Source organism: Zeus faber, assembly GCF_960531495.2.
Source record: "Zeus faber genome assembly, chromosome: 17".
Classification (NCBI taxonomy): Eukaryota; Metazoa; Chordata; class Actinopteri; order Zeiformes; family Zeidae; genus Zeus; species Zeus faber.
In genome coordinates, this window is record NC_137204.1 from 6,022,705 (window position 1) to 6,048,338 (window position 25,634).

Consider the following 25,634-nt stretch of genomic DNA (forward strand, 5'->3'; position numbering starts at 1 on the left):
ACCCCTTGACAGGTGCCACTGGAACGAGATGCACAATGTTATTCACTTCACCTGTCAGTGGTTTTAATGTTGTGGATGATCGGTGTATATATTTCGGAGTAGGATCATCAAAGTTGTTTGAAGCTAAGGTGGAAAAGTGCCTGTGACATGGATGTTGCAAGATTTGTGCTAGACCGGGAATGAAGAGATTGAAGATCTATTGGCTCAAATATCTTAGATAAAGGATAAGAAATAGAACAAAAACTGGGCCCGAAAATATTACATCAAAACAATTGATGGACATGTGTTCCAAACTGGAAGTTATTGTACATACACGTCAAGGTGATTCTTAAAAAGTTATTGATCTGAGTTAGATTTAAACATAAGTCAGATAGACCCTTTTCATTCCCTAATGGATAATTTACAATGTACATTTATCCCAGAAAACTGTGGCTACCGCTAGAGGCTATGCATATTCACACAACACTGGGAATCCCATTTTAAAAAGGACCAACCCCTACCAGAATAGTAATGTTTGTCTTTAATCATCTTTGTGGGAAACGTTTGAAAACCTGCTCTCTGTGAGTCCACTCACTATACAATTCATGAGTTGAATGTCAGATTAAGCGTTCACCTTTTGCTCACTATTACTTTCTTTTCTGAACGGCTTGCATGAAACAGCCTTGCGTACATACAATGGAGCCATGTGAACAAGAATGTCAGTAGACAACCCTTCCAAGCTGGGATGCATTAAACTGCCCCGCTGAATGCTGCTACGTGGGAAGTAGCAGCCTTAATGCGTAGGAAGCTCAGAAATAACAGCCATAACACTATACAATGCTCATAAACATGGCGTGGTTCAAAGGAAGGCTGCGTCCCATTTGGTTTACGATATGTGCGCTGCGCTCCCCCTCCAGATGTTTCAGTCCGGGTGCCAAGTTATGCGCGTTCCCAATTGATTAGGAGAGAAAAGAAGCTGCCGCTATCAGCTAGCAAAGCAGCTCTCTTGCAGGTTGCACCATTGTTTTTCAACCGCTGTGCCACGCCACACTAGTTCCACTTATAGTACATAATGGAAACAGCTCTTGTGTTGCAAGATAACAATTGCAAGACTGTGCTAATTCAGCTAATTAATCAGTTCCGACCAGAACAGAGGCTCTGTGTTCATCACACCAAGATCAAGGTTCACACTGAAAGTGATGACTATTTGTAGTGACGAAGGGTTGGATTCTTTTTTGGGATTCGGTATTTGACGCGTCACTCAGTGAAGAGTAGAGAGTCGCTTTTTCTGACTCTCCGTTGGTTTGATGTAATTGGTGTAACGCACCGTGAGTAAGGAAGGACTCCCTGAACGACCGGATTGCCAGGTCTGTATTTCAAAAACCAGAATAATGGCCAATCAAAATCAGTGGAAAAACCAGCTGGGGGAGGGAGGCACTCACGGAGAATCTGAGTTTTATTATTTTTATTTATATTTATACATATTATTCATGTAATTTGCATGCAAAAAAGGTCTACCCAACCCGCGGACAGCAAATTCAACACTTCAAAGTAGCCCAATTCCATGGGAAAACCATGGACCTGGCAACACTGCTGAACGATGATTCAGAAGAGTTGGTCTTTGTTGATCATCTAAACTGGATCCTTAGATAGATGATGCAAAAACTTTACTGTACATAGGCTAAAAAAAGGAGCGCACACTTCTTCCTCCCAGTGAGTCATTCATACAGTTGTTCTTTTTTCCCTCACCTTCAGGAAAAATGAGATTGTATAATATTCATAATGTGCTTTCATGCATGCAGCTGCATCCCGTGTACCTGAATTCCACAATGATCTCACTGTTTTGGATGGTCGTGTGAGGAGTGTCTGCATGCATAATGTGATCTTTTTTACATAGTAGTTTATTGCCATCATAATCCTCAATAGAGTATTTTTAGAAAAGTACTTTAGTACATATATTTATTAAATTAAGTTCAGCATTTGCATTAATACCACTGCAGCGACCATTTCAGAACACACTGAGAACATGTTATTCGTGGAAAAGGAATATCGAGGATGCAGAGAAGAAGCTTGTAAGACATGGGGAAAAAGCAGCAATACATTGGTACATACACATGTATTGTTCAGCAATTATGCATTATGAAAGTCCTGCATTTTAAAATGCTAATAGCGCTGAGCAAATGTGCCTATTATTTAACATAGTGTGAAATGCAAAGTGAAATCAAGTAATACATAATAGTACATTTTTTACTGAAACTGCAAAGTCCATATCCATCAATTTTCAAGTACTTTTAGACTATTACTATGATAAGTATTTGATTCGTATTTTTAAAAACCATAATCATTTATATTATTAGTACTAGTTGTAGCATTCAAATGTACCCTACTTAGTGAGTTCTATAATCCTTTTATGATCAACTGTTCCCATTGATTGCAAACGATAGATAGATAGATAGATAGATAGATAGATAGATAGATAGATAGATAGATAGATAGATAGATAGATAGATAGACAGATAGATAGATAGATAGATAGATAGATAGATAGATAGATAGATAGATAGATAGATAGATAGATAGATAGATAGATAGATAGATAGATAGATAGATAGATAGAAGGATGGATGGATGGATGGATGGATAGATAGATAGATAGATAGATAGATGGATGGATGGATGGATGGATGGATGGATGGATGGATGGATGGATGGATGGATAGATAGATGGATGGATGGATGGATGGATGGATGGATGGATGGATGGATGGATGGATGGATGGATGGATGGATGGATGGATGGATGGATGGATGGATGGATAGATAGATAGATAGATAGATAGATAGATAGATAGATAGATAGATAGATAGATAGATAGATAGATAGATAGATAGATAGATAGATAGATAGATAGATAGATAGATAGATAGATAGATAGATAGATAGATAGATAGATAGATAGATAGATAGATAGATAGATAGATAGATAGATAGATAGATAAATCTATTTAGTCCCTTTGGTAAAGAGGTCCTTGTAAACAAAATGTGTCATCCACAACTGCTAGTAAGGTGTGTGAAAGCTAAAGGCTTATTATTTTAGAATTGCAAAATCCCCAAAGCGCTAAGCACGCTGCAGAAAGCTACAGGATGTGAGACATACAGTACTCACCTAACATGGATACTTTTATTCAATTGTCACCAATACCACGCTCCTTGCAGAATAGCCAGAGACGTCTTAATAGTACTTTTAAGCGCTCCAAATTGTTTGTGCAGTCATCGAATGCTCGGCCAACCTGTCAACATTACTCTGTTCTGTTACCTTTTATTGAAAAGGACACACATCGGCGACTCCTTGAGGACACGTCAGACACATATTCACTCAAATTCCTGAATGGTCTTGCCGACACAATGAGTCACCGCACTCTGCTGCCGCAGTACCCTGCCACCACCCAACCAATACTTTTTGCAATCCTTTCGATTGCCACGTTCAAGGTAGAGTCCGTCTTCTTCAGTGTAGAGATCCTGCAATCAATTGCAAGTGCTGTAGTTCCCTTTCCACTGAGTTTACTAACTGAGGTGCCTCAGGGACAGTATTTTGTTACCGCAAGAAGCCGAACTATAGTTACAATGCAAAAATCGAATACAGCATCACAGTAAGAGTTTAGCATAATACTGTATTGCAATTATTACCAACCCATTTCTTGTGATAAGGGGCTTGGTAGCATTTAAGTATCATGAATCGTGTCATTAAGCCAAATTACTGTTTAGCTGTGTGGTTGTCTTGACTGAATTATTGCACACTGGGATGGTCCTCTCGAAGAGCCCTTCCACTCATACGGGTCTTTACTGTTTCCTCCTCTTGGGAACATGACTTTCACAATGCAGATTGCTTTGTTTGCGGAACTCGTAACTAGTACCCTTTCTTCATAGTCCTCCACAGAAGAGAAAGAGCTGCGATGGAAATTAAACAAGTCACAAAGTTTTGTGTGTTTTGTTCGAACCCATTATGGTCTGTTGCGCAAGTACATGCGATAATACAAATTCTAAAGATGACATGTTTGTAGCACACATTTTACAAATGATGAACGTCCAAAACCTACTGCAGAAGTAGATGTGTTTTTTACCAAAAGGTTGGTTCAGAAGACCTATGGCATTCCAAGTATATATGATATACTGTATATATATATATAAAGTATATATCTTGGAGCATGTACAATTTGCATATTCTCCAAACCGTGCATTTTCTATGAGAGTTGCAGAGATGCTGTTAAGCCATTTACGGTAGTTTGTTCAAGATCATTAGTGGTGCATTGTTATTTAAAACCATTACTGTTTTCATCTGCATACATTTCAGACTCATATCTATACAGTATATATATTTTAGTCATGCCCAGCTAATGCTCTCTACACCTTCTAACGGATGATCTCTGCTCTTCTGTTGGAACTGTGCTCAGACTAGAGGCTAAGAAACAGTGTTCTCTGAGTTTCAGACCTCCCCGCTCCAGTCTCACTGCTGCCATCCTCTCACAGCGTTCCATCTCAATTCTCAATGACACATACTACACAGCTACTTCTGCTGGTAATTTTAGGAAATCAGACTCGTAGAACTGGGACAAGCTTCATGAAGAACAATGGACTGAAAGAGAATATCTGTGTGTGCACGCATGTGCGTGTAGTGTATGTTACTTTGTCTGTGATGCGGCTGGGTGTTGCTTTTGTGGGTCTAGTCTGTCTCCAGTCAGAACCTGTAGGCCAAAACCTGAAATATTTTCCGTCAATGAAAATATTTATGATAGACAGATGCATGAAAATCACATTTCTTTGTAAGAATGCCAAAAGCAGCTATAGTTTAAGCCTGAGAGTGACACCCTGCTGAGAGTGCCATCCTGCTGCCAGTCAATGTGGCAGGATATGTTATGATACCTGATCCCACATGGAAACAGAAATATAAACGACAATCCCATGCAATCCATTATTTAGAGGACATGTAAGTGTTTTCAGTTAAAGGTCCTCCAATACCGCATTCATATCCAATCAATTATTCACGAGTGCGATGCCTCTTCAGCAAGTCCGAGTCACTCAGTCAGCCAGCCAGTTGAAGCCTTGCCAATCAGCTCTGAAGGTTTTGTTCCAGGACCCGCCTCAGCCTCTAGCGGCCCCTGCCTCGGCATTGTCCAGGAGCTTATGCTCCCTCTGATTGGTCCTGCTCTACGCTGGCAGACACTCCATCTGTGCAAGATTGGAGCCATGGCACACTGCTGGAGTGGAGATAGCTGCAATTTGCAGCAATTTGCCAGTAATTTCGATATGTATGAGGAGCAGAGCAATTCTCGGCCCACTCCACAAGGTCCAAGCACTTTATTTGCCTCTCTTTAACCGGGCCAAAGGCATTTTCACTCCTCATGTTGTTCCGCTAGCAGAGGCTCATCCAGCTCCCTCTGCTCAAGACATGGAGAGTCTATCATCCATCTATCTATCCATCTATCTATCCATCTATCTATCCATCTATCTATCTATCTATCTATCTATCTATCTATCTATCTACTGTATCTATCTATCTATCTATCTATCCATCTATCTATCTATCTATCTATCCATCTATCTATCTATCTATCTATCTATCTATCTATCTATCTATCTATCTATCTATCTATCTATCTATCTATCTATCTATCTATCTATCTATCTATCTATCTATCTATCTGTCTGTCTGTCTGTCTGTCTGTCTGTCGGTCTGTCTGTCTGTCTGCCTGTCTGTCTGTCTGTCTGTCTGTCTGTCTGTCTATCTGTCTATCGGTCTATCTATCGATGGATATGGACTTTGCAGTTTCAGTAAAAAATCGACTATTATGTATTACTTGATTTCACTTTGCATTTCACACTATCTTAAATAATAGGCACATTTGCTCAGCGCTATTAGCATTTTAAAATGCAGGACTTTCATAATGCATAATTGCTGAACAATACATGTGTATGTACCAATGTATTGCGGTGGTGGTGGTGGCACGGTGGCAGTGCATTGCACTGCTGCCTCACAGCAAGAAGGTCCTGGGTTTGATTCCCGCCTGGGGCGCTGTTGGCACCGTGCTCTGGTGGGTTATCTCCCAAATAGGAGCCTTTCTGTGTGGAGTTTGCATGTTCTCCCCGTGCTCACATGGGGTTTCCTCCACCTCACGTCAGTAAGGACCCCCACTAAAAACATGCACCCATCATCGTCTGACCAGCGATGGACACTTATCACCTGGTCCCCGGGAGCGTCCACGTATGCTGCCCACTGCTCCTGGCTGTGCCCCCAGAGGAAGGACAAGCCAGGATGGGTCAAAAGCAGAGAATCCATTTCACCGGCCACCATCAAAGCATGTGCATGTGTGTGTGTGTGCAAGCATGTGGTGTGTTGCGTGATAAATAAAGACTGTTTCTTCTTTCTGTTTCTTTTGCTGCTTTTTTCCCATGTCTTACAAGCTTCTTCTCTGCATCCTAGATATTCCTTTTCCACGAATAACATAACAAATATATCTATCGATCGATCTATCTGTCTATCTGTCTGTCTCTCTCTCTGTCTGTCTATCTATCCATCTGTCCATCTATCTATCTATGTCTATCTATGTATCTCCTATATCTATCCATCAAATTAGAATTACACTATTAACAGCACAACGCTTTTACAGTATGTCTTTTCATAAAGCAGCTCCACATTGTTAATGGACCGTCCCATGTTCCCAAACAACACATAAACAATTCACACAATCTAACACCGCCTTTCGTCTGTTCTTATTAGCACAGTTCCTCATCCGCAGCATGGCGTGCCTGCCACATTACTCTGATCCACTTTGTCTGATTCGGGCTGGAGGAGATGGTAGCATCTCCTGCTGAATTAAAGCAGGACTGACGCTCAGTGGCTTCTCAACGCCACTAGATGCAGCTAATAGGTTGTTTGGGTGCAGTTCGTGGCACACCAGCTTACTTCATCTTAACCACAGTGTTTTGGCTGAGCACATCAGAAAGCCCTGCGACCCCTCCTGCAACGTGGACCTGTGTTAGCTGGAGACCAAAACACACTTTTTATTTTCATTGCATTTGCACTATTCGTTGATATCTGAGACTTTTCTTTCTCAACACATTGGATGCTTAGTCCAGGAAAACAAAGCGCGCCATTATCAATAACGATGTTTGCAGTGGTGTGGTCTGACTTGATTGAAAGCGGGGGAGAGTTTATAGAAATCATAATGAAGCCTGGGAGAGATGATGAGGGAGGAAGCCCCGGCGAGCATTCGCATAACGAATATGTACCGTGCCACGGATGAGCCGTATCCTTTGTGTATCACCCCTCTCTCACGTCTGGTTACCTCGACCCTGGGATCAGGAGAGGGCTTTTAACGGTAACTCCGGGGTCATGCCGCTGCCCTCGGGCGGCTTTGATGATGTCACAGCCGACGCCGCTGATCAAAGGGCTACCAAGCATCCCCACCCCACAAGCTGCTGCTCCTGGGATGCTTTATCTCACAATGGATGTCTGCTTCTGGGCTTCTTGGCTTCTCTTCTGTGCGCCCCCCCCTGCCCCACACGCACCCCCTCTACTTTTCTATGCTCTGAACCAATTAGTGCAGAAAAAGGCATTGGCGGGTGCAAAATGTGTGTTTGTGTGTGTGTGTGTGTGTGTGTGTGTGTGTGTGTGTGTGTGTGTGTGTGTGTGTGTGTGTGTGTGTGTGTGTGTGTGTGTGTCTCTGTGTGTGTGCATGCTTGCGTGCTTACGTGCTTGCGTGCTTGCGTTCGTGCGTGCGTGCGTGCGTGTGTGTGTGTGTGTGTGTGTGTGTGTGTGTGTGTGTGTGTGTGTGTGTATCATTCTCTGGACACAATGATGATAAATGCAGCTAATGTGCTTTTACTAAATCATTTCCAAGCCCGTTGTTATTGTGTTATTGTATGATAACACACAGCTTCATCTCTAACACTGTGTTTGAGTAGTAGGATGTGTGTGTGCGTGTGTGTGTGTGTGTGTGTGTGTGCGTGTGTGTGCGTGTGTGTGCGTGTGCGTGTGTGTGTGTGTGTGTGTGTGTGTGTGTGTGTGTGTGTGTGTGTGCGCGTGTGCGTGTGTGCGTGCGTGCGTCCGTGCATGCATGTGTGTGAGTTTCCCGCGCTTAGTAAATCTTCATGCTCAGTCTGTTGCCGGTCTTGACTGGGGCTGAGGCTGCTCGGCTCATTTTGTTTTACCTGAGAGCACCTCTGAATATTAATGCGGCCTTCTCCCTGAATCACCACCTAAAAAGCCCGCCAGCTCTTTCAACATTTATCTGCCTCCCCCCCCCCCCCCATCTCCTCTCTCATTCTTTTCTTATTTTTTTCCACCGCACTTCATTTTATCTCCCTTTCCCAAAGGTTAAGTTTGGATGGCGTCGGATAATATAGGTTTGGTTGCCTCCTATAGTTCTACGTTAAATCAACATCATTGCACTGGAGACGTATTTCCCTCTGTATTTCATTGAGGGTTCAACACTTGGATGGAAGGTTGGAAGGTGTGCGTGTGTCTGTGTGTTTGCCTTGTTGTTGCATACGCCAGCTTATATAAATGTGTTGTATCTATCTTTTTGGGTTTTTTTCAACCTTCCATCACCCACCATTGCAACCAGTTAAGCTCACATTACGTGATTTTTTCAATTGTGCACGACAAGATTGAGCAGCGCACATTTAACGACTGAAAATTACACATTTTCAGCCTCTTCTGCGCACACGCCTGACAACTGCTGTCTTTTAGGAACACAAATCTAAAGACGGAGAAGTTTTGCGGTACTCCTGCACTCGATTTTCTGGATAGCCAAATGTCTCGCAATGTTTTGACATTAAAACGATTCTTCAGGAAAAAAAAATTGTTCTGGAGACACCAGAATACAGGTGTAAATCATGGATGGAGAAGGGAGTAGAGAGCGAAGGGACATCTTCTCCGTGCAGGTGCATCTTCTGTTTTCGTAAACCTATGGTTTTTCCCCTCTCCTTCCTCTGACACCAATTCACAATTGGTTGTTGAAAATGACTGTTGCGGCTTGGTGGCTTTGACGTGCACGCACTTAAATGTAGTGTGTGCACGGTTATTATAATGATTATGGAAAGACTAGCGCTGAAAAAAATCACATAATGTGACCCTGGCTTTACACTGGTGGTGAGAGGGGTGGTAAGTCTGGGCTCTGACTGTGGGATGTGTTTCGGTTTCGGTTGCTTTTAAAGACCCAATGGAGAGGACCCTAATGAGTCAGACACACACACAGATACACACGCTTCTAGAGAAGGTGAGTTGGGGATGTGGGCATATAGAAATACGTGAGATTAAAAAACACAATGCATGTTAAATGATATGTATATATTTATATCTATATGTGTGTAAGTATAACAGCTCTCAGAATTTGATTTTGAATACATTTCTAACTAATTGATGCATTACACGTTATACCTTATAGTGCATGTTTTATGGTCCCTCTGATAAGCCTTTGTGCAATCTCTTTAACTGGAGATGCATTTCCCTAATCATGGTCATATTTTATGCAGACGGTACCATAGCAACACTTTAATCATGGCATCAGGGCCACATTAGCCTAAAGTAGCAGTTTGTGGAAAAAACGGTAGGAAAAAATAATTTCATACCTGTGACCACTGTTTGATTAAAAAAAATAAAGAAATAGAACAAACAAACAAATTGAAGCCCTTGGGTGGTAATAGTCTAGCTGCTAAATTCTTTAATTCGGATATATATATATAAAAAAATAAAAAAATATATTTCTCCAGGCTTGAAATACGCATTTTAGCTTCTCTTGCCTAGCGAGGCTTCCGTTCCAGAAACCCAAGAGGACAAGGAACAATACGTTTTAATAAAACAATGCCGACTCTTCGTCTTCAATGATGAGCAGCCTCCTGGGAACAGTGTGTAATGAGGGAGTTAAGCCAACTAAATCATTATTCCAGCTCGGCTCTTTGCTGCCCAGTGAGTCATACCAGGGAGACATTCTCATCATTTTTTGTGTTGACACTCGCTTCAATATAATGGAAACGTTGTACTTATTTTTATATATATACAGTATATACACATACTGTATACTGTAAATACGTATACTGTATATATAAACATACTGTATACTGTGTATATATACAGTATATATACAGTATATATAATGTTGCGTTCCCTACACATTTCTGATCTAAATCTTTGTGTACAGTAAGTACACACACACACACAGTATCCAAACATGCGGCCACACTGTCACAGAAGCAGCAGAAAGACCTCAGCCCATTATAATTATTTAACAACTGAAAAATGGGTCAGTTTGACCAGTAGCGTTTTGTTGACAAAAATAAATGTGCTTTATGCTGTTGGATGACACATGAATGGATGACTTATTTCCTGAAAAGCGGTGGAAACATGCAAGGCACATGTATGAGGAGAGTATCAGTTTGTAGCAATACCAATGTCAAGACCCACCAGCATGTGGGCTTTTCAAATCTAAATGCAATAAAACAAACATAGCAACAAAGAGGCTTTTAATGATTCACAATATCCAAAGACATGGACACCTGTTTTCTTCTTCTTGAGATATTCCATTGGTAAAATGCCATTATGTCAGATTGTATTTTCAATTCCTCTAAATAAAGATCCACTTCTGATAAACTCTTTTCCCTCAAAACAAGTACATTCAAAAAATGGGGCACGTGATTCACGGTACAGACATCTGGACACCGCGGTGGCCATGGTCTGCTAGTGTTTTTTCACTGTAAACGTGTGGTTTCCGGCCGTAGATAGAGGGAGAAAGGAACGCTATGGAGGGACGGGACAGTCAGCAGCTTCTATCTATTTATCTATCTATATATATATATATATATATATATATATATATATATATATATATATATATATTTCAAACTTTTGTAGATATACATATACAGTATATATGTGTGTGTGTGTGTGTGTGTGTATATATATATATATATATATATATATATACTGTATATGTGTGTATATATATATATAAACATCATAGCAACAACATAAAACAACAACAATAACAAACAAAAAACCCCAGATCTTCCAACTCTATCTATCCATCTATCTATTTATCCATCTATCTATCTATCTATCTGTCTGTCTGTCTGTCTGTCTGTCTGTCTGTCTGTCTATCTATCTATCTACATTGGGGGTCTCACACCAGCAACTTAATTATTTCTTGCATTGGTATTAACGCGTGTTGTGTCTTTTTTCGGACATTTTACCATTGTAATGCCCGTCGTCGCCTGAATGTCCAGGCATCCAGGTGTCGCCTGAATGTCCAGGCATCCAGGTGTCGCCTGAAAGTCGGCCATTGAAAAACTGAAGCAGAGTTGAAGTGGGAATCGACAAAGGAGACGTTTCCGAGGTGCCGGAGGTGTGACAGCTCCGTACGTTACTCTTTGCTGCCGAGGTGGGCTAAACGCCGCTCTCTCTCCCCGGTCTACGAAAACGTCATGTTTCACCATATTTAGCGTGGTTGAGTGGCATGGGAAGGTGGGGGCGAGTGATGGCTTGAATGGGGGATACAGGAAAGAGAGGAGGAGATGGAGGAGGAGGAGGAGGAGGAGGAGGAGGAGATAGAGAAATATGAGGGTTTTTCTATTTTCTTTTATTCCCATCTCAGACTAAACTGTCTGGGTTTTTTCCACAGAGGACGAAAAGCACGATAAATAATTAATGGGGAGAAATGTCACGAGCGGCAGAGAGGAGACGCTCTGTTGGCTTTTGGGAAGGAGCCGTCTTTCCCAACTCCTTCCCCAAAAGCATTTGCTATGTTTCTTTACATAATTTTTAAATCCCAGCAGATAAATCATACATTTTCTGCGAATTTCTACCAATCTATCTATCAAAGGGACACCCCCGTCCAGATTTAGCATTTTTAATGTAAAGTCATCGAGGAGGGGGCCTCATTAGACGCTAGATGGCGTTTTAGTCGATACAAATCTGCGACCCTAATGGTTTTATCAATCCACCGCTCAGAGCTTTGTCCTCTGATTATTTCTCTGTGTTAAACAACCTGCCGGTCAGAAAGTACTTCTAAATGGAAAAAGAAACAAATGGACAAACTAATTTCATCGTATTATAAATAAGTTGACTTTGTCGCTCGCAACTTAATAAATAATTATAATAAGATGTGGATTCCAATGTCCCAATTTGAATAAGGTAATTGAAGATATATATATTTGTTTGCAGGGCCATTTACAATATTCATAAATTCATTACTGTGAAGAGAAGCAGAGTTTTGGTCCCACGTGGGTCCCAGTGTTGTGTTCCTAAATATAAAACTGTCCTGTTTTTAGTCTCTCTGCGAAGAGGCCCGCGTCTGCGTCTTTGTGCCTGTGATTTGTTGTGATGTACCAGATGATCACGTTGAGCAACGTTGCTGCTGCATCTCAGGCCTATTTTCAGCACCTGACAAGAATCTTAACATTGTCATTAACAAATATCATCAAAGAGACTGTAAAGAAAGGGGCTGTTCAATGGAGTTCATGCTATTTAACCAGTAAACATAGAATGCAAAAAATATAATATGTAATATTCTACTACTCCTGCAGAGAAGTTGAATATTACACATTTTGTCTGAGTGACTAGTGATTTAGGCTATTTTCTAAGAGATCTATGATAAACACAATATTGATATGTGTGTTTTCACCCTATCTTCAGTATCACTGTGTCATTCATATTGTACTTGACCCTTAACATGTATTGAGAAGTTATTTAAGACCCTCTTGGGAAGATGTCTGCCTTCTGTTTTCTTCAGCCTCCCCTAGGCCTTCCCTAGACTTCTGAGTTCAGCGCAGTAACCAAAGTAGATTTAGATGGAGGAGGTCATTTAATTGAGTTTAATCTGGGTCATAAAATAATGAGTACCATCCTGATTTGACAAGGCTTTTGGATCTATTTTCGTTTTGCTATTTATTTTGAGAACGTATAATTGTTTTCATCCTTCACATTAACAAGGCGAACAAATGAGTGGATATACTTTGTTTTCTAGGTTGACCAAACAGGTTCCTTGTTTTTCATGCAGGTTCATTGGAAAATAGTTTTTGAATGGTTACAAATTGCTTTTTGATAACCGTATTTTGACCGTTGGACAAGCTAGACGTTTAATATATTCCATATAAATATTTAAGATGAAAAGCTTTCAAGATCCACTGATGTAGGAAGGTTCAGATTCAGGTTACTTTATTTATACCAGTAGGTAGATTTGGTTTGCAGTTGAGGCCTCCATCTCTACATAAACAGACATTTTTAAACAACACATAAATTGACAACTAGATAAAATGCTCAAACAAGGTGATGTTAGGTCTGTGGACAAACTTTATGCAATTTATGCAATTTAAGCCATTTGTAGAAATAGTCTATGCACCAAAACATGCTTTTCTCTTTGAATCAGGCCTATACTGTATACTGTATATAGTAAAATCAAACAATCAAAAACAATGGAAACCAATAATTCACACTCAAGAAAATAGCCTAGAGTAAAATAAATGTGCATATTTTAACAAAATGATCACAGCCTTAATTTATTTGGTACAATGCCACAGCGCAAGGCTTCAGCCATGTGCTTATAATTCTTCATACTAAAGGCGTTAATAACAATTAACAATGTTCCTTTTTTATTTCCCCAATACCCTCAAACGAAATTGGCCCACGGTTATTTTTCAGAAATTCTTAAGTTATGCATGGAGTGTGTATATGCACAAATGGAGCTCAAGTGTAGTGTGCATCAAAAGAAATAAGGATATGAAAAAGGAGTTTCACAGTTTCTGGAGTTTTTTTGGCGGCCATCCTCCTGCTCACCTAAACCCACACAGGAGAAGAGGTTTTATTTGCTTCCACTTTATGCTAAACAGCGAGTGGGAGGAAAGTGTTTCCCCGGCGGACCAATCAGTGTGTTACACTAAACACTTAAGCAAAAATGCCCAGACCTCCCCCCCCCCACACACACACACACACCCCATGACCATAACCTGTTTTAAATTAGCCGACAATAACATTTCATTAACAGACCACCACACCTGAGCGTTTATATAATAACTGTAGCAGAACTCTCCGTCGTCTTCATATGTCTTCCGTTTTAATTATTCTGAGTTCTGAGAGCAGAAGCCGGTTCTCCAGGGCTTTAATTAGAAACCAAATTAAAGTTATGTAAACTCAGTTGGAAGATCTGGGGTTTTTTTTGTTTGTTTTTGTTGTTGTTTTATGTTGTTGCTATGATGTTTATATATACTGTATATACACACATATACAGTATATATATATAAACACAAATATATATATATATATACACACATATATACACACACATATATATATGTATATGTACAAAAGTTTGAAATATATATATAGATAGATAGATAGATAGATAGATAGATAGATAGATAGATAGATAGATAGATAGATAGATAGATAGATAGATAGATAGATAGATAGATAGATAGATAGATAGATAGATAGTTAGATAGATAGATAGATAGATAGATAGATAGATAGATAGATAGATAGATAGATAGATAGATAGATAGATAGATAGATAGATAGATAGATAGATAGATAGATAGATCTTATTTTCATGAAAGACGGATTCTTTTTTCTCTGACGTAGACTCTCTGGTGGAAAGAATTTGGTGAAATGCAGAAAGTTACTGTTGGTGTTAGAGAGTTTGTCCTCTCTGTATGTTTGGATTGCCGCTGTTTCAGAAAAAGAGCTGTGGTACAAAAATGCTAAATAACCGCGTTGCACCGAATATGTATAAAAATTATGTATGATAATTATTTAAAACATTTTTCATAATTATTAATACATAAAATAATGTATAATAATATAATGCAGAATCAGAGTACATACACTTAATTCTCACATACAGTATATACATAAAAAAAATAAGTCATTAATAAAGAGCTCAATAAAATAAAATAACAAATAAAATAATCAACAGCTCTAGAATATACAGTGTAGTTATTTTCAATTAAATGCAAATCTTGCAGTATATCTATATGATAGTATACAGTACATGTCGCATTCATGAGGTTCCATGAAAATCCATATTTCTGAATAAGATTATGGTGGATTCAATCCAGATGCCCAGACTTAGACTCTATCTCTTTCTCTGAATGATGCATAATTGTTGTCACCAAATTTACCTTTTTACTTGGACCGCACTCTCAGAGAGCAAAGACAGAATTCAAATGAAGCAATGTCTCTGACTTTTGCATGCCTTGAAAATAAATGTACTTTTTTTTGTTTTTATTGGAGATTAAAAAAAAACAACCAGTGTTAGAAAAATAATGATAAGAATGACTTTTTTCAGTGTTCCCCTTGCTTTATACTGTTGTTAACACAAAAGAAAAACGCCCCTCAAACCATTGAATGCGATTTTTTTCATCCCACAGCATTATCCCCCAATATAACACCTAAGCTGTCCAAGCTTTTCCTTCACTATGCTCTAAAAATTAAAAACTTTCGTGAAAGAACGGGTTTTCTAAGTGCTCAGGCTGCAGGCTGTGTACCTAGGAACTGTATGGCTGAATGGTGCACTATGGGTGTGACTTCCTGACTTGTTTTCGGAATGAAATCCATCCCTCCGCCTCTCCGCCTGTCGCTCCTCCATCTTTGATCAACCCGGGAGAGGAGCTCTCACTGCGGAAGTGCCACTGGTTAAACTGCGTTGCAGTAAAACTAGGAGCAGGAGAGCAACAGGATGTGAGGAGGAAGGAGGAGGAGGAGGAGGAAGATCCAAGCCCACCTTTCTCCTCTGGTGCCGTCTGTCTGGCGCACGCATTCCTCCTCCTCTCTCCTTTATTTAACGCTGGAATGATTTAATTAAAAGCTCATCGAGGGAAATCTGAGGCAGCGAGGACATGTCTGAATTCAAACCTCCTGAATTACCCAAACGGAAGCTGCCTTTGTTTGGTCTCTTTCGCACGGTGACACGTCTTTGTTTTAGCAACTTATTTTGAAAGTCGTGAAACAGGTATTTTTCCAGGAATTACATGGTGATGAATCTATCTTGTAAATCACCCCAAGGGATGTTTGGTCCCTCCACTTTCAACGAACATAATTTCAGGAATTATTATTGCATTATTACATCAGAATAATAATTGCAATTGAATTACTATTGAATAACAATTCATTATACAAACCATTCATGCTCATACTGTATTATAACACTATGCTAGAACCGCTATTTTTACGATGACTGACAAGGATGAAAAAAGAGGTTGGAATTATGCATAGCTTGCGGAGCTAGTTCTCTTAGACAACTTGACGGCGCCACGCCCTTTAAGCAGCTACTCCCTCCTGCCCTACCTGCTTTGCTGCATTGCTGTGCTCCCTCCATCTCCCCTGCATCCACCAGTTTGGCTCTACTATTCTATCCAATGGGATATTCCAGCTCATCACTCCTATATTTCTAGCTCACTAAGTATAACTGTGCTTGCTGTACACATGCAGTGATGAGCGTATATATATATATATAATTATGTCCTTTCTGTTTTTCTCCTATTGTTTGCTCGCATTTTTGACTTGCTATTGTATAATTATTTAAATTCTTCTGTGTGAATAACTGTCACTCTTTGTTTTCAACACGTGGAGTCATTTTGAAAAACCAACTTTCCACTAAAGTTTATAACTTCAACATGTTGCCACCTTTGAAAGTTTCCCGAACTTCCAAGGCCATTTCTGACGGACAACATCTCTCAATCTCTCTCTGGCCTTTTTTTACTCACCATTGTCTTTTTCTCCTTTCATAGGTCTGAAGCAGATCCATGCGCTTTCTATTCAAGGAAACTATGAGTTGCGTATTGACCTGGAGGACTTTGAAAATAGCACAGCTTTTGCCCAATACGGCACTTTTGGAGTGGGCCTCTTCTCAGTGGATCCGGATGATGACGGCTACCCTCTGACTGTGGGAGACTACTCTGGAAATGCAGGTAAAATGGCTTGAAATAGCTTCCGGCTCGGCTCAAAGGATCAGTGTGCAGTAAATTTTGATTTTGTCCGGGATTTTAGAAGATAAGTTGGTTAGAAATTCTGTATTTATAAACGTAACCATCCAAGATTAAATATGGCTACAATAAAAAAAAAAAACAGGGGAAAGAAAGCAAGCAACAACAGAGTAAAATTTCCCTAATGAAGAACGGTCGTCTCCGTAGGCTGTTCTCCACAACCTCCAGCCACTTTACAATTACCGTCTTGTTTCTGCAAGTCAGCAAAGTGTTGAGGGGATAGTCCAGCGCACGAGAAAGAAGCGGGGCTTTTTTGTCCACTACTTAAAGCATCTGTCTCGGTGTTCCCCGAACATCAGATCCACGCCAGCCACCCGTCACCTAGATTAAATTACCCTCAATTAATTGCTACGCTTGACCCGGAGCGTAAACAAAAACCTTCCGTGGAAATGAAGAAGCAATTTAAAATACCTTTGGGGTGCGAGGCTTTGAAAACAGGGAGGGAGAGAGAGAGAGCGAGAGAGAGAGAGAGAGAGAGAATGGGGACAGATATGAAAGATGGTGCAGGAGAGGAGGAAGAGTGGAGAGGAGGGGAGGGGAAGGGTTAAGGAAAAATTCAACACAGGAATCAAGAGGCCAAATGTGAGAGAGGGGAAAGGAAGAGAGAGGGAGAAACGTAAATGAGAAATGCAGACTGAGGAAGGCGGGTTGGAGAAGGGTGAAGGGAAGGGAGGAAATAAACGGAGAAGACGGTTTGAAAGAACTGCTTTCCTCGCTGGGATATCACCTCTGCTGAGAGTTTCGTCACATTTCTAAGCCCGTCCTCAACAAACCTGACCTTGCACCGACCTGCCTGGTGGACTTTTCCGTCCTGGCAAACTCAGGGTGCTCATCCTCCTCCCCCGCCTTCCCTCCCGCCCTCCCGCCCGCCTGCCCTCTCATCTCCGCTTCCTCTTCCCTCGAGGCACCATTGTTGTTATTGTTATGTTGCTCTGCCCAGGCTGATCCGTGATCAGTGATCAGCCGACAGGTGCACATTTGATGGGGTGGTGGGGTTGCTGATGCTAATGGTCTTCAGAGGAGGCCGCCAGCTCCACTCAGCCCACCAAGGTGACACCCGCCACCCGTAAATGAGCCTCTAAGTGCCCCTGTTTACTTCCTCCTCCTTCCCTCGATGTCTCCTCGTACATTATCACATTGTTGAAGCCATTAGATGTCCGCGTTTTTTTTTTCTACAGGAACATCTCATGCCGTGTAACACCAATAACACTTTTCTTTTTTTGTGGCCATGGGTTGCGATGGGGGTGACAGGGGGGGTGGGAGGGGAAGGTGATATTGGCAATTAAAGGTTTTGATACCCCGATGAGCTGTTAGCCGTCGCCTGGCAACCGGGGGGGAACACACTGTCATTTCGCTCCGAGCGTCGTCCCGCCATCGATCTCTGGCCACAGGGTGAGGTCATTATGAGCAAGGAGAGACAGGTGGAAAAAGAAAGAAAGAAAGAAAGAAAGAAAGAAAGAAAGAAAGAAAGAAAGAAAGAAAGAATGAAAAAAAGAAAGAACTGCACAAACACAAGGCTCTCCTCCCAAGATGGCTGCTACTGTGTTTCTCTGAACTGGTGGCTGGTTTTCTATCAAACAATAATCTGAGGAATCCTGCCCAGAACTCAAAATCGCTGTCACACATTTCTGCGTTTGAAGGACAAACTTGCTGTTGTAGATAAAACTTAAAACTTGAAGGGCTCAGGCATCTTTATCAATGGGGACTTCCCTGCTGTCCGGCAAAGGAGGAAAGAACTACTCCTAGCAATGAATGCAGCTCCAGAGAGCGGTGACATATTATTGCATATTTGAGATAAGAGTAGAGTAGAGTAGAGTCCATCCTCCTTCCCAAAATCCACCACAGCTAAGGAAGGCCGACGCCAGAGTCTGGGTCATTATTCTTCACCATTAGGCATTTTACAGTACTTTGATTACTTAACCACACATTCACAGCACATTATTCTTCATAGACACTATGGACTACAACAAATCACATTTTGAACGCCAGATCTTGAAGCCATTTTATCCTTCTACAATCGACTCTTAGAATTTTGATGTTGCCCCAGACCAAAATGTATTTTTTCGTCATTTGATGCCTCTAACCTCTGTAGCTTTTATAGTGAAACTCTTAGTTAAGCGGCTTATGTGTTTCCATGTCACCTAATATATAAATTCATTAATTATTTACCTTCACTCAAACATGTTTTTCTTTCTATTATTGCTTTATCAGGTTCACTATGTAAGAGGGAATAGATCTGGAGGTGGACTATCTTCGTTTATTTGATGTGACTATGAATTTTAAATGATGGATGATCTCTCTCTTAAGTCAAATAGTGCTGAGGTTTCAGGGCTCTCTGGTGGAAAGAATTTGGTGAAATGCAGAAAGTTACTGTTGGTGTTATTTATTGCCCACCTGACTTTGTCATCAAAGATTTTCATGAAAGTTTGTCCACAGTTTGTCTAACAGATAAACTCTGTAACATTTTAGGAAATTTCAATTTAAAAATAAATGTGATGCCCTTACAGGGGATTTATTCAATATTCTTTACTCTAGTTACTTTTCCCCTTTTATTCATACATCTACACCAGTTAAAGAAAATTCATTAACTTTGATTGATAACAATTTAACTAACTCTTTGAGGGAATAAGGAATGAAATCTGGGGTCTTGTATTTAGACTTGGTAGATCATTTTCCCATATTCCAGTACTCTTTAATCAAGTTGAATATAGCTGAACATCCCAAGAAAACAATGCACAAAATAATTATAAGCAAGTCAAATATTTCTTAATTTAAAGACATGTTTGCCAGTATTTCATGGGATTATCTATATGAGGGAAAAAAATGCTGATTTTGCACATCAAAAATGTTATCAAAGTTCGTAGTTTTAGTTTCAATGAATGTCTTCCAATTGGCAGTCCTACAAATAAATACAGTCTAAATTGAAGCATTGTTCAGAAGGGCACAGTGGCACGTTGTTTGTACTGCTCACCTCACAGTATGAAGGTCCTGGGTTCCATTCCCACCTGGGCTGCTGTTGGCACCGTGGTCCGAAGGGTTATCTCCGGATTGGGGGCCTTTGTGTGTTCTCACATGGCTCTCCTCCAATTTAAAAAAGGACCAAAATTAAAAACATGCACTTGTCCTGTCCTGAACATGACGTGGAGTTGGTCCCCAGGTGCCGACACTGCTGCCCCCTGGAGGAGGGACAACAAGGGTCAGCAAAATGTTTGTCAATAACAAGGCCAAATAAAAAAAGTGTGGGTAATATAAAATCAACAAACAAATAGGAAAATAATGGATTCTAATCTGACAAACTCATCACTGGTTTGGCAGAAATGGAGGTAGTGTGTGATTGGAGGTGTTACGAAGAAAAAGAGAGATTAAATGAAGTTTCTAAGTCATAATCGAAAGATTTTAAAACTTATCCGACACCAACTCTTAATCAGATGACGTAACGTGACGAGGCGTTCTCTGGGGTTTACTTGTCAGTGCGTTGGTGTCGCTTGGATCTTTCCGACGACACGATGCACTTCAGCCGGGAAACCACTGGAGCGCGGTTTGGAGAGACCTGAACGGCAGTGTCTTTTGGCAGGGTGATCTTTTAAGTCAGGCGTTGGATCAGTTTCTGTACGACTGTGACTTAGGAGTCATCGTGGTCCGTTGGAGTGGGTCGTCAGATAGTGGCTCTGCTTTTCTAGTTAGCTTGTTTAAAAATAAACTTGTAAATACCGTTGTTGGCCATTCGCTGCTAATTACAAAGTTATTATTAACTCGAGAACTCTAAGTACCATGATCTAACCGGGAACTTAAAGAAAATATCAAATAATTAAGAAGATGAAATATACATTACGCATCCGCAGATCTGGACGGGTTTTTAAGTAAAACCAAAAGTCTGAAATTAGCAATCGTCAAAAGTAAAAGTATCTTAGTGAAAGCTAAAAGAATAGATGTTGAGCAAACGCCAGGAAAAAGATGAGCAAAAGCAAAAAAGAAAATGTGGAAAAAGCCAGAACTGCAGGACAAAGACGCTCCACGCTCAAGCCCCATCTTATTTTCGGTGAGAAGGAGCGTGTCCTTTGAACCAACGACTTGACGTGGCATCATCTCTAAGTCCATTAAATGCCGGAGTTTATTACTATTTTTATACAACTATTTAATTTGATATTTTAAGTGGAACACTCGCACACCTCCTTCCGTCCCCGTCAATTCAGGGATTTCGAAACATCGTAAATAAACTGTCCCCAAAATAAATCACATATCAGGGATTGAAAACCTCCAGACATTTTTACATGTTTTGACATGACTTTCATGGTAACTTCAACATAATATATCTAACAACTCAACTTAGCAAATTTATATTTGCACCATTAATAAGAAAAGATATGACAACAAAACACTTGATTTGAGTTAAGATTCAAGGCATGCAATGAATAACGCGGGAGCAGATCGTCATTTCTTTGGCCACTTAATGGCAGTAAAAACACATGACAAAAATACACTTTTATTCTTACCACTCACATCTCTGACACCCGGCATCGTAGAGAGGTCAGATTTTTGTAAGTTGGAATAAAAACATTACAAATATTACAATTACTTTTATTACATAGTGATTTAATTAATAACTCATCTCTATACAACTGTGTCTAAAAACAGGAACATGGTCCCGGTTTAGAACCTGGATCGGGCACTTTCAGATAAGCTCGGCACTAGTTGTAAATTGGTAGGTAGGCGAAGGGCAGGATTGTGCGTGTTTCCGACTCTTTCCGCCCGTTCGAGTGTGAGAGTGTTTTCAAAGGAGTGGAAGGTGTGAATATTTTCCTTTGTCCCCTGGAGTGCCAAGACACCAGAGTATGTGCCATTAAGTTCTTCTTTTGAATTCCCACCCATGTGACCGTCAGAGGGCGACGGGTAAAGGAGGTAAAAGGTTGTTTAAACGCCAAAAGGCCCTTGTGTTGGACTCACAGTGATAACGCAGATTCTTCTCCCCTCTGCTTGAAAGTGAGGGATAAGGGTTAATCCACAGGTCTGGAATGAAGTCCGGAATCATTAGGGGCTGTCAGCTACAATGTGTTAAGAGCATTCGCAGCTGTGAGATTAATGAAATGATGATTCTCCTTCTTCTTCTTTTGTCAGCTAATTGGTTATGAATTAGCTAGCAAAATGTCTGCTTGTCATGGAAAACAACTTTTCCGATCCAATTTTATGCACAGACATTTTCCTATTTTGTTTTCTTTTAAGCACCCAGATATCCAAGAAATAATTGACATAATGTATCAACTAAAACCATCGACAGCTGGTTTGACATGTCAAAGCAGCTGTCATGACAATATTTCTGCATTCCTTGTCAAACATGTGAAAGAGTAAATATTGCAGCCACTTGCTCACATCTTTTCTTTAATGTAATTGTTTTATTTAACCTTTATTTAACCAGGAAAAGTCTCATTGAGATTAAATATCTCTTTTACAAGAGTGTCCTGGTCAACACAGGCGGCAGCACGATTGACAGGGTTGCAGACATAAAAAAAGACAATACAATTTACGATAAAAAAAAAAAAAAAGAATAAATTACAGAATCATAAAATAACAAAAATATTCATCAATATTCATCACAAGTCATCAACACCGGGTATCAAAGAGGCGCAATATGAATCAGTCAAAACATCTACAGTCAGATGTGCCTGCCTCCACAAGTCATTTAGAATTACTTTCAATGCATCCAGTGAGACGAGCTCCCGAAGAATCAGGTCATGCATCAGATTCCAAGCAGAGGGAGCAGTGTATTTAAACACCCTTTTTCCCATTTTAGTACGGACTTTAGGGACAGATAGTAGGAATAAGTCCTGGGAGCGAAGACAAAATCTTCCCATACTTTTCGGAAGGATGTAGATCTGTCGGTAAAATGGAAGCAGACCAAAAACATTCTCCTAAATAAAGATATGGCAATGGTTAAGACTAGACAAGGCAGACCATCCCACCCAAGCGAAGAAAGATCTTTGGTGAGTAAGGGCTTTAAAATTTGTAATAAACCTCAGTGCTCCATGGTAGACAGTATCTAGCGTGTGTGTATGTGTATAACATCGCCATAGTCCAGCACAGACATAAAGGTGGTGCAACAAGTTTCCTTTTGGCCTTGGAGAGGCCGGAAAAGTAAGGCTTGTTTCTGAAATAAATACCCAATTTCACCTTGAGTTTTTTCACCAATTGCTGAATGTGAGGCCTTTTCTTCATCTTGAAAACAGCCGTTGTGCCAGAAGATTTAAACGTTGCAGATGATCAGATCAAATGATCCATGTTGTTTTAATAACCATAGACCCATATCTTTTTTGCCATGTTTTTCAAAAATATTAGAAAAAATGATATACAAAAGGATTTTTTTTCATATAGATTTCAAATTCAATTATTTTTTACAAACACAAGTATGGTTTAGGGAAAAATCACTCCACTTATATGGCGCTCCTTCACCTGATTGACAAAGTTACCTATGCACTTGAAAATAATGAATTTATTTGTAGTGTTTTCATAGACTTTTCATAAACCTTTGATGCAGTTAACCACCATATTTTGTTGGAAAAGTTGTATAAATATGGTTTTATGACACTATGTACAAATAGTTAAAAATGTCTACTTTGTGGGGTTCCGCAGGGGTCCATTCTTGGACCATTATTATTCCTTATCTATATAAATGATTTGTCTAATGTCTCAAATATCCTTTCTCCAATAATGTTTTCGGATGACACAGCCTTATTTTTCTCCCATTTAAGTTTAAATTAAATGATTAAGGATGATAATGTCGGTTTAACTGCCTACGCTTCATGGTTCAGATTGAATAAATTATCTTCGAATGTAAGAAAATCAAACTTTATCATTTTCAGTTGGAAAAACGTCATACACTGAGGATTTATCTAAAATTACTATTGAGTCTGTTGAGATGCCTCACTTGTCAACTACAAGATTCCTGGGAAATCGTGTTGATGAGAGTTTGAGTTAGAGAGAACAAACTGACTAGGCTAGCAGAAAAATAAATAAATCTATTGGTATATGGAAGGTTAGTAATCTTGTCGCCACCAATTGTCTCCTTACTATTAATTACAGTCTAATTGATCCCCATCTTTCATTTTCTAGGATTGCAACCCCATCAGTCACAACTCATCTGCTCCTCTTTTTCAGAAACTCCAAATTATACTTCTTATGACATTAATATTTCTCAAATATGGGTTTTTATTTATAAGATGCATTCAAGTGAAGGGAACATTCATGAGCAGTTCTTACTTACTATAAATTGTACTTATAGGTTCTTTCTTACTGAAGTCGTCATTCTTCAGATCTTCATCCTCCTAAATTTCTCACTGGCAGAGGTCAATTTTCGATAAGATTTAGAGGTTGCAATTTATGGAAGGGCTTTTCCCACCTGGCAAAATACTATTCCTTTATAAAATGTTACAAAATATGCTTACAGGAGCGTTGAACTGCTGTTTTCTTACTGCTTTTCCCCATGTATTGTTGTCCATGTATCCATGTTTTATTTGTTTCACTCATAGTGACATATTATTAGTATTACAATTAGTATTAGTAATAGTATAGTATTATTCCTATTGCTCAGAAGTCAATACAGATGTATAAACCTTTATCCCCCACACACACACTCAAATTGTATGGTTTTTGTGTTCTCTATAAAATTGTGAAATTTTATTATTATTTCGGTGGAGGCTTCAAATAAGCCCCCTGGATTTTCTGCCTCTCCCTGCACTGTATATTTTTATCTTTGTCATTTTTGTGTCTTTTTTAGAACTTAGAGATGGCTTGTAATCAAATTTCAAGCAAACTGTGCCCTTGTACCAATTTCCGTTCTTAAAATATCAATGTCCAAGACCTTGTAAGCAATTTCGCTTTTTAAATTAAATTGTAGCATGTGTATGTCCTCATACCTCCAATCTGTCTGAGAATTCAATGAGTGGAGTAGTATATAAATATATTGAAATAAAGATTTTGAACCCTGTGGTTGCTTTTTATATAAAAGCAAGATATGCACATTGTAAAACAAGTTGACTCACTCATTTCATACATTTCCTTGTATTTATTCCTTCATGCCAATATGTATGATTGGGTAACCATTGCTTTTAAAAAAAAAACCTTAACACATTCATCACAAAGTCACTTTGAAAAATTAAATCAAATTACAATACTCTGGTAAAAATACATTTCTAGTAGTAAAGTTATATATCACAAGCTAAATAACATGACCCCTGAATGCCAATGACAAGATTTTAAGTAATACATCTCACCTGATCAGTGGTGTTTTTCCACTTCTCATTAAATTGCTGTCTGTCAACTGGCATCGGCGTCCTGATGGCATCATTAGGGAGGTGATATAAAAAAGAGGGGGATAAAGGTCATAATTGAACGTTTGATAAATTGGCTACAAAGCATCCCGACCTCTTGCTTGGAGTAATGAGGGGCGATCCTCGGAGGAGGTGTATCGGGTTTATTTTGCTTGCTGGTCTCTCACTATTTATTGGTATGCCAACTTCCTCATGCCATTTGGATTTGGTTAAGAACACAGTTAGCGCCCTGTCTGCTACGAAACAAATTCAGTCAACAAAAAACATTTGATATCCATTAGCCGGAATGACTTATTATA

At 39.7% G+C, this 25,634-nt stretch overlaps 1 protein-coding gene across 1 annotated transcript in view; it reads left to right on the forward strand.

The window, feature by feature from the left end:
- fibcd1b (fibrinogen C domain containing 1b) overlaps nt 1-25,634 on the forward strand; it is a gene marked incomplete at both ends in the record, with an annotated part of 121,369 nt that overhangs the window by 94,767 nt on the left and 968 nt on the right. The window contains one exon of the mRNA XM_080018431.1: nt 16,760-16,939. Within this exon, the coding sequence (XP_079874557.1) occupies nt 16,760-16,939 (180 nt within the window). The remainder of the gene's footprint in view (nt 1-16,759; nt 16,940-25,634) is intronic.